General features: G+C 34.8%; 1 protein-coding gene and 1 long non-coding RNA gene across 2 annotated transcripts; one reads left to right on the top strand and one right to left on the bottom strand.

Moving 5' to 3' along the window:
* Positions 1-1,027: 1,027 nt before the first annotated feature.
* LOC131014033 (uncharacterized) lies at positions 1,028-1,946 on the bottom strand. Its single transcript, XR_009097953.1, has 2 exons — positions 1,453-1,946; positions 1,028-1,318 (listed from the first exon to the last, which is right to left on the bottom strand). It is a non-coding gene; the product is annotated as an uncharacterized LOC131014033 (long non-coding RNA).
* Positions 1,291-8,484, top strand: LOC131014012 (cyclic nucleotide-gated ion channel 4-like). The gene is made up of 4 exons (XM_057941949.1): positions 1,291-2,109; positions 5,203-5,418; positions 7,023-7,336; positions 7,432-8,484. The coding sequence occupies exons 1-4, from the start codon at positions 1,624-1,626 to the stop codon at positions 8,378-8,380; spliced, it is 1,965 nt and encodes a 654-aa protein (XP_057797932.1). The 5' UTR covers positions 1,291-1,623; the 3' UTR covers positions 8,381-8,484.
* The last annotated feature ends 2,162 nt before the right edge of the window (positions 8,485-10,646 follow it).

Genomic DNA, 10,646 nt, shown 5'->3' with positions numbered 1-10,646 from the left:
CTATGGTGATAATATATTGTGAGTTTTGTGATCTCTCATCAGGACTAGATTAAACTGGTAATTAGGATTAATATGTTAATGGTGTAGATTTGATTACTGAAATTACATTCCCTAGGATCAGTTTTATTTATTAATTTATCTATCTGATTTTATTTTCTTAGTGTTGATTTTATTTTTATTATCCATCATATTTTTGCTTGCCTAGATATTGCAGTAGTATTCATTAGGATTACTGTAAGTATTTTTGATTATCAGTCTCTGTGAATACGATATTCGATTACTACTTATACTACGATTACATCGTGTTAGTTGCGGTATTTTTGTTTCTAATAAATTAATTAGTGATCAATCACTTATGATTGTGTGAAGGATGGTGAAGGGAATGGAGACAACATTGCATACACTACAACTAAATTCCAATAGTGATATGATTTTTGACAAATGGTTACACTTAATTATGAATGTCACTAAATAAAATTATGACATGTTTTAGTTAGATAACTATTATGCGTGCCACAAAAATAAAGGCATGTCACTAAATTCAGTGACATTTGAGTGTGTAACTATTTTTATGGTATGCAAAATTTTAGTTATTTTTGTAACATGTAAAGGTGTAGCCATTTTTTATGACAATATATTTTATAATTAGTTCTTTGAAATTTTTTATTTCCTTAATAATTAAAGTAATATAATAATATTTTGTGTGTGTGTGTGTGAATTTGTGTGAGAGCAAAAGTAAATTGTGACACCTATGTGTAACAAAAATATTTTTGTGATTTGATTAATTTTTTTGTAGTACTAAATCCCATATAAGTAGAAATTATTTTTATAATTTCTACTTATAAATTATGATTTAAAGTCATTTTTGGGTAGAAATTTGAAGCCTTACAAACTACTACGTACGTAAATATTATACACGACATATGTATTGATTTTGACGGAAGAAATTAACATAGAAAATTCCCAACCATAAATTAATAGCTCAAACATGTAAAAGGTAGGAGCAAATTAATGAATCCAAAGAGGCCGTGAATTGACGTGTAACTGCAAGGGCATCAAAGTAATTACACACTTTGTCTCACCACTCACCAACCTACTCTATAGAACATGTGGCAAAGTGTAAAATAAGTTTTCTACCCCCTTTTTCATCAAAGACAACACACCTATATAGAAAACGATCAGCCTTGAATGAACGGTGGGTGGGATGTGCAGATCATTTGATTCTTGCGAACCTGAAAATGATATATGTATCAGTTTTATTCTCAAACGGCTCTTCATGGGACGTGATCGATGCCGGTACGCCCTTTGTCGTTTGATGCTGCAATAAAATAGTGCATATGACATACCTATACATACAAATGTATATATGCATGTGTAGGTGTGTGTGTGTAAATGTCGCTAACATAAATAATTGATGGGCTAAAGAACAAAAACGACGAAGCTGCATGGAACCTGTGTCGTTCGAACTTATTTGAGAATAATATCAGTTTGGCGTCATTTTGCTGCCCTACTCAACTGTCTGGACTACGCACTTTGTCTCACCACTCACCAACTTAGTCTTACCTTTTCCCTAATCCCAACAGATTCAATTAACAATTCTCTCAAAGAGAAAAACACATTAACATGCCGAATTGCGAGCAAGAAGGCTTCCACTACAACTACAGCAATGACGAGAGTGATTCCGACGAAGCAGAGGAGGAGGAGGAGGTAATTAATCCGGCGAGCTTGGACGGCGGTTGCTGTTCCCGACGCCGCGAGTGGCGGTTCTGGGGTAAGGTTTTGGACCCTAGAGCGACGTGGGTGCAGGAATGGAACAGATTGTTCCTCTTAGTTTGCGCGGTGGGGCTCTTCGTGGACCCCTTGTTCTTCTACACCCTCTCCATAAGCGAGAGCTGCATGTGCCTCTTCGTCGACGGCTGGTTCGCCGTCACCGTCACCGTCCTCCGCTGCATGATCGACGCCTTGCACCTCTGGAACGTCTGGCTGCAGTTCAAGATGAACCGCTGCCCCGACCGCCGAATGCATGACCCCGCCACCGTCGCCTTGAAATACTTCAAATCGCGCAAGGGCTTCACTTTTGATCTCTTTGTCATCCTGCCGTTGCCTCAGGTAAGGAATTAATTATCCTTCCTTTTAATAATTATTACTTCATTCAAATTATATCACCCTGAAATTCTACGGCTCAAATATATTAATCTTTAGTGGTCACGAGTAAAACGATGCATATATAAGGTGTGTTGGTATATATAACCCCTGAAATTCTTTTGCTCAAATATACATCAATTAATCTTTAGTGGTCACGAGAAAAACGATACATATATAAGGTCTGTTGGTATATATAATTTGGTATGCTACTAAACTTTGCAAGGGTTTTCTTTTGGAATTATCGAAGCTGTAGTTTGATGAAGCAATGAGACAAAATAGGATGTGTAAAATCAACTTGAATTGTTATTAGTGTATTGCTTATGCGGTAATGACTAATGACTGATGTTAGCCTCACATCGCTTGCTTACAACTACAGGCACATGTGTCCTTACACGGGTCACAGGGCCGCTTCCTTAATTTACCCGCACACACGTTTCTATAAGTTACTCTACCTATCTATAATTATTAATCTTACTTTAGTAATATTATTATACCGAGCATATTAATTCATATATTCAGCTTCCGTAGTGGTTCATATATATATTTATCCTGATTCAGAAGTCTTATAATTTCTATATGCATTTATTAGTAAATCTTAATATATAGTGGGCTCTCACATTTCAATAATCACCATGTTACTTATGATGCGCTTAAAATTGTTGAATTTAAATAATAACTTAATTTATATGTAAAAAATCAATGAATCGTATACAACTTTAACTGAAGAATTTTAAATACAAAAGAATTTTTATGTTATAACGATAAAATAGGTAGATATAATAAATAATATAAATAAATATTGTATATCACATTTTAGTACTGTTGCCCTTAAATTTAATATATAATCTTGGTTGTGTGCTACCATCCGTTGTAAGAGACGCAGTCGAACTCGTGGCGCTAACTGCTACATTATAAGATTAATTAAGTGGATTCCTTCCTCCAAGTAATACACTATTCTAACATTTATTAATATCCATACCATCAAAAGTAATACACACTCTTGTCGGATGAGAAGGAGTAATTAATTCTTATAGATCGAAACCCCAGTTCGACCGGATCTACTTGAAATGGGCCGAACTTGGCTATGAATGAGCAATGATGGGCTTTGGCTGGCCCAACCCACTTGGGTAATAGTCCGGCTCCAGACTTGACGATTATCCTTACAAACCAACACGAATTTTTTTTAGCGTGTTTTGTCCTCACTCGCACGCTTTCCGAGAAATTTCTATGGGGTCACCCATCATGAAATTGCTCAAAGCCAAGCATGTTTAGCCTTGGAGTTTCTTCCATGTGGGCACCAAAAAGAAGATGCATCTTGTTGATATGAGTAGCACCAATCAAATCATTTAAGCTCTCCTCGAATATGCCATCCCATTCCAACATATTTTCGGAATCCCTCTCATTCGGGTGTGTTCATGTTCATTCATGTGCCCCTCCGCTTGGAAGTCTTAATCGGAGCCGCTCCTTATCCGTATCTCTTTTGCACCGGCGATCAATTCGCACTTCGTCCCAGGGCGTTGCAACTCGACATCTCGGATCCATTATTTTATTATTTGTTTTACCATGAGTCTCAGTATTGTGAATTAATATTATCCATGAGTCTCGGATCAATTTACAGTGTGTTTAATTTAAGCTAAAATTTTATCCCAGTATTGTGAATTAATATTTAATGATAGGGGTATGAATGTTAATCCTTCATCCTCCAATTCAAAAAACAAAAAAATAAAATATCCAAGCTAATTATTTTTTTCAAATAAAAGAAAAATATATATTTATAGCTCCCTTCATCTACAAAGATTATATATTTATTATTATTGTTCATCCACAAAGATTGCATGCTTTCTTTTTTTTAGAAACTACCCCTTATGTTTTAAACCTCTGCTGAAATAGAACTTTTATTGAAAACGAAAAACGGAGAACAACGTAAGAAACTTAAACCCTTGAGTCTAGAGCACAGGCGCAGACTAAGGGCCGGGCCTCATTACCTTATGTTTTAAACCTCATTCACACTTAATATTTACAAAATACTCAAGCATTTAACACATCAACTTTAGTGAGTCCCTATCTCCACTCAATTTTGGTAGACTTTCTTTTATACTTTAATATACATATATCCTCATTATTTATTAAAATTCTTGCCCTCCACTCTACCATACAATTTTCGTGAATGGAGAGAGTGATTTTTATTTGAAAAACCTAATGAAATTTTAATTATAATTTCATTAATATTAATTAGTGAAATAATGCATTTCCTAAATTTCACATCGCATATATTTTTCATTTATTGCGATATGATATCACCCCTTTTACATTACCTATTTTTAACATTACCTTTAGATGATATATCTAGCCAAGTACAAATAATAAATTTGAAATGTCCCCCTTAAGCAATTGTTATTATCTGATGAAAAAAATCTATATGACCTCCGGGTGGTACAAAGTCAACCTCTTCCGTGGCTTCAATTGAGCGATTCCAGTAATCCAAGCGGCCTCCCAGGGTATGAAGAATGAAAACAATATCAACATAAATATTAATTTTCATTTCAATAAATGCAATCGGGTAACAATCACCAAAAAACAATCCAATCAAATCACTCAGAAAGAGCTTCTTTGGATTTGCGTGAACTAGCGGACCGATCACTAAGTGGCCGGACTGAACTTCACCTCTGAAATAGTCTGACCTACACTAAACAGCCAGGAAACGAAGGCTACGAGAAGGTAGTTGGCGATATGACCGGCCATCATATTAGCAAATAAACGTATTCCTAAGCTTACTGCGCGAAAAGAATAAAAAATTAGATAAACTCTACTCAACAAGGCAGGGGATATCTTAAACCTAAGGAATCAAATCTCTTTCCACTGTCCTAGGCACTTAGTGAATTTCGGGTTCGGGTTTGGAAGACGTAAGGACGACTATATAGTCGGGGTTTAATTGGAATAGTTGTCAAATGTGAAATAGAAAGAGAGAGTTCTACATGACTTAAGAAGTACATGACTTAAGAAGTAGTAGACTCGATCTCGAGTGACGATTGTTTAATACATGTAATTTATATGCAGATTGTAATTTGGGTTGTAATCCCGAAGCTTCTAGAAAGAGGATGGACGACGGTGGTGATGACGGTGTTGTTGGTAATGTTCGTGTTCCAATATTTGCCCAAAATCTACCATTCAGTGTGTCTGCTCCGCCGTATGCAAAATTTCTCTGGCTACATTTTTGGCACTGTTTGGTGGGGCATTGCTCTCAACATGATCGCCTACTTTGTTGCATCTCATGTAAGTATTCTAACAACACAACAACATTCCTTTTTTTAAAACTTAATACTTAAGCATGTGGTAGTAAATGGTTTGGTTATATATAATTTAAAATCTAGATACTTCTCTTTATAATAAAGGACAACTTGCAATTAATCGAATGTTCATTTGAATAATGTAGATCTTGGGGAAGCGAGATCGAGCGTTGTATTTTTTTAATTTTTAAAATTTATTTTCATTTTTTCTTTAAATTTAATTTTATACTTATTGCTTAGAGTTTATATACTAAATTAGAAAATATATAATTATTATTTTGTAATTAATTTCAGTTTAATAGTTAATAATTAGTTTTAAGGGTTGATAATTTTATAAGTGGGGTATATAATTTTTAAAAGTTTCAATTTGTTTTTTGTTATAAATGTTAATTACTGAGTTATGATCCATTATAGCATAATAAATTTATTTCTAAAATATTAATTATTAAATTGATTAATTTGATAGAGTGACACAGGTGGTAGAAAAAATATTGAGATACTAGATCTGAACCAAGAGAGAAGCCAAAGGTATATAGCATCTTTTCTATATATTACACAATACATTTAGGTCGTCTAATATGAATCCAAAGATAAAGAAGAAGCTAGTTCCTAAAACAATATTTCGACCACAACTCAGTTCGCTTCGTTATCTACGATAACTCGGAACTTCGTTCATTTCGCTCACTTGTTTGCTTGTTAGCAAGGACTCACCCGTCGCGTACACTGTATTCGATAGGCGCTTCCGGAACGGAAGATGACCCTTTGATCCGTTACTGGACGGAACATTCGAACTAGTAGCAACACGTTAGAGCACCTTCGGACAAGAAACTCGTTAGTACCGGAAGTTTCGTTAGCTCGTACCTTTTCCCTATCCCTCAGAAACCCGTACTGGTAGCTCTGGCCCAGGCTCTTGACCTTGGATATATATATATAATGACACATATATTATAAACTTGATTTAAAATAAATTTTTTCTAAATTATATTGTTGTACTTGAACCTTTAGTATTTTTTTTTATTAGTGTTGTTTATTTTTAGTGAGTTACATATATTAATGTGTCCATTCAGTTTCAATATCTAAACTAATATTGAAGATAACAAGTTTTACTTTTCGTAATTAAAAGTAGTAACATAAGAAAAATAAAATATATTTTTAATAAAATACAAAAATTGAATAAGCAAAAAAAGTCGCATGAGACAGTGAGAACGATCTAATTAAGCCCATGTTTGGTTTGGCTTTTTTGGAGCTTAAAAAGAAATTCAATTAGTTGAATTCATTATTTTTTGTTTGGTTTGGGTACCCTTACTTGAGGGTAACACAATTGCCCAATTTCTTACCCCTCAAAATAGAGGACACACAAAAGAAAGAAAAATCCTTACTAATGATTCATTTCCATTATTGAACCAAACACTCAATAAAAATAATAATTATTGTTACCAATCCTCCCCTTTATTGGATTTCATTCCATTTTCATTCATATACTTGAACTAAACGAGCACTAAGTTGTATTGATTAGGTGAGAGCATATTTGAAGTTTTGTTGATGTTTGAATATGGATGAAAATGTATTAATTAATAAAATATTTGACAGGCTGTAGGAGCATGCTGGTATTTGCTAGGCATCCAACGGGCTGCAAAATGCTTGAAGGAGCAATGCATGGTCACCAAGAGTTGCGATATAACAATGATGGCGTGCCAGGATTCGATTTACTATGGAACTAAAGATCTCATCAGTGATAGAACAAGGTTCATTTGGGGTGAGAACAGACATGCAAGGTCTTCATGCCTACAAAATTACGACAATTTCGACTATGGTGCTTATAAGTGGACTGTTCAGCTCGTTACCAATAACAATCGTCTCGAGAAAGTATTGTTTCCGATATTTTGGGGACTCATGACTCTAAGGTATGCAATATGCACACCATTTTATTTATTTATTTTTATTGTAGTTGTGATATATATGAAAATGATGAATTAATTTGTGAATGGAAACACAATAGTACTTTCGGGAACCTAGAGAGCACAACTGACTGGCTAGAAGTGGTGTTTATTATAATTGTCCTCACCACTGGACTTCTGCTGGTCACAATGTTGATTGGTAACATCAAGGTTTTCTTGCACGCGACTACGTCGAAGAAACAAGCAATGCAGCTGAAGATGAGGAACATAGAGTGGTGGATGAGAAAGAGGCGGTTGCCGCAGGCGTTCAGGCAGAGGGTGCGCAACTACGAGAGGCAGCGGTGGGCAGCAATGCGCGGAGTTGATGAATGTGAGATGACTCGGAATCTTCCAGAAGGGCTTAGGAGAGATATCAAATATCATCTTTGTTTAGATTTGGTGAGGCAGGTGCCATTGTTCCAGCACATGGACAATCTCGTCCTCGAGAACATATGTGACCGTGTCAAATCCCTCATATTTACAAAGGGAGAAACCATAACAAGAGAAGGAGATCCGGTGCAGAGAATGTTGTTCATCGTTAGAGGGCATCTCCAGAGCAGCCAAATGCTGCGCGATGGGGTGAAGAGTTGTTGCATGCTCGGCCCCGGGAACTTCAGCGGAGATGAGCTGCTCTCGTGGTGTCTCAGAAGACCTTTCGTTGAGAGGCTTCCACCGTCTTCCTCCTCACTTGTCACTCTCGAAACCACAGAGGCCTTCGGGCTTGAAGCAGAGGATGTCAAATATGTTACTCAGCACTTCCGCTACACATTTGTGAACGAGAAAGTGAAGAGGAGCGCGCGCTACTACTCTCCTGGATGGCGAACCTGGGCTGCTGTTGCCATTCAGCTCGCGTGGAGGAGATATCGACACCGTCTCACACTCACTTCCCTCTCTTTTATAAGGCCGAGGAGGCCATTGTCGAGGTGCTCTTCGCTTGGAGAAGACAGGCTTAGGCTTTACACAGCTTTGCTCACCTCCCCCAAGCCTAACCAGGATGATTTTGATTTTTGATCATCTTGTGCTTTTATGTTTCTTACAATTTTGTTTGATTCCTACTGTGTGGATTGTTTCATTACATCATTATTCTTCAACTCATTCCCAACAGATTCTGGCAAGCCATCTTGTTTGTTCAAAGTTTGTATATGTTCTATTGAATACGAGGTGACTACGCCTTGGTTAAAAAATTTAAATACAATAAAAACAGAGTGAAAGAAAATACAACTCGTGGATCCGAGTTAAGATCCATAGTAAGATTGAGAATATTTACCTTGAGTACTTTGCATCAAAGGTAATATCGCTATAGAGAAAGGTTTACAAACTACAAATTTTTGCATATATAACACTTCATACATAACAAAAAAATTTGAAATGCTTTATGTATGAGCGCACTTTTGTAAAAATAGCATACTTTTATAAATATGTGTTATGTATGTAGTGTTATTTATATACAAGTATAACAGTGTCAAGTCATATGTTATGTATGGACATTATCTTTTAATAACATATATAACAATATTATTTAACCGTTAAGCCATACATTATGTATGAGCACATTTATTAACTCACATATAACGGTTATTTGAACAGGTTAATCCAACTGCTATGTATGAGTTTTTTGGCATTATTTGTGTCATTTTTCTGGACATTTAGATATATACTCTTATGAAGTTGTTTTATTTAATGGTGATTTTTATTGTAATTTTTCGGGTCAAGCTTAGTTTTCGATTTTGGTGATTTAGGTACTCATCATTTGGAATGGAAGAAACTGATGGTAAAAAGTAAAAAATTGTGGAATTGAGCATAAATTCGAGTCACTTGCCGTTGACAATCAACCGTGTCTCATTAGAGAAGAAACGACGAAGACATAAGCTCAAGTCACCCGCGGCTGACAGTCAGCCATAGCTGACTTAAGGAAGCAGCGAAGATCAGTCCCCCGGGTCAGCTGCGGCTAACTGTCAGCCGTGGCTGACTGGGATGGTTTTTCTTTAAAAACTATACGTGTTTTTCTTGAATTAGAAGGGGTTTTGGATAAGTGTTTTTTTTGTCACGATTTTTTTCCTTTGTTTTCCTTTAACGGTAACATTGGAAGAACTCTAGAAATAATTAACCAAGACTTTGTTGTTGGAAATTTCATTGATGAAGACGTGCAACACTTAGTTTATGAGAATCATCTTTTACTTATTCTACTTTTATTTTTATGGATTACTTGTTCTTTTGTTTGAATTTATTTTATTTGAATCACTTTTCTATGATGAAGTAAGTTTCAATTTTACGGTTTAGGGTATTCAAATTGAAAGTTAATTTTGTTTTTGAAAATTTTGTGTTTGTCCAATTAAATTATTTATCTTTTGATTACCAATTGTCTATTGATTAATCTTGTTAAATAATGAATGATATCGAAAGATGAATTCATTATAGGATCATGGTTTAATTGAAATTGGGCTTAATCGAAACGTGTAGTCTAATTTATTTATTTATTGATTCTAGCTATATTTTGCATTGTCTCACAACATGAATACAAATGTTATTGCTTTGATCTCACTACACCAAAAATGCACATACATAATGGATTTTATCCGTTATATATGTGCAAAAACTACCATAATGTATGTGGATTTCATACATAACGGAGATTTAAGCGTTATCTATTCTATTATACATAACGGTTTTCCATAAATATATAACGCTTGATAATCTGTTATCTAAATAATTATGCATAACGGTTCCAACCCGTCATGAAAGTTAAACTTCTCCGTTAAGTATACATATATACATAACGAATGTTTATATATAAGTAATGGATTATATCCGTTATCTATAGTATTATACATAACGTTTCAAACCGTCATGAAAGTTTAATATTCACTGTTATGTACACACCTATACATAACGGTTTTTTTATATTAATAACGTTTGGTAATCTGTTATGTATAAGTGTTACATAACGTTTTTTACCGTAATTAGATTCCTATTTCTTCGTTATCTATTAAATTATACATAACAGTATAAATGATAAAACCAACAATAATAATATTATATATTATCCAAAATATTTAATTTTATATTATTATCATAAAAAAGAATCCATACAAGATTTGAATATAGTCAAAACTCAACAACTGCTCTATCTATACTATTATGCCTTACAAAAATACTAAACATATTAAATATGCAACTAGCTAGCCATCTGGTACAACTTTTCTTGTGAATTCACAAGCCTCTTCAGCTCAACGTACAGCTCATTTAATCCACCACAAACCTGCCACAAAATCATATA

This window comes from Salvia miltiorrhiza, chromosome 3 (assembly GCF_028751815.1).
Source record: "Salvia miltiorrhiza cultivar Shanhuang (shh) chromosome 3, IMPLAD_Smil_shh, whole genome shotgun sequence".
NCBI lineage: Eukaryota > Viridiplantae > Streptophyta > Magnoliopsida > Lamiales > Lamiaceae > Salvia > Salvia miltiorrhiza.
Note: the sequence above shows the minus strand (reverse complement) of the source record. Positions and strands in the feature narration are given on the sequence as shown.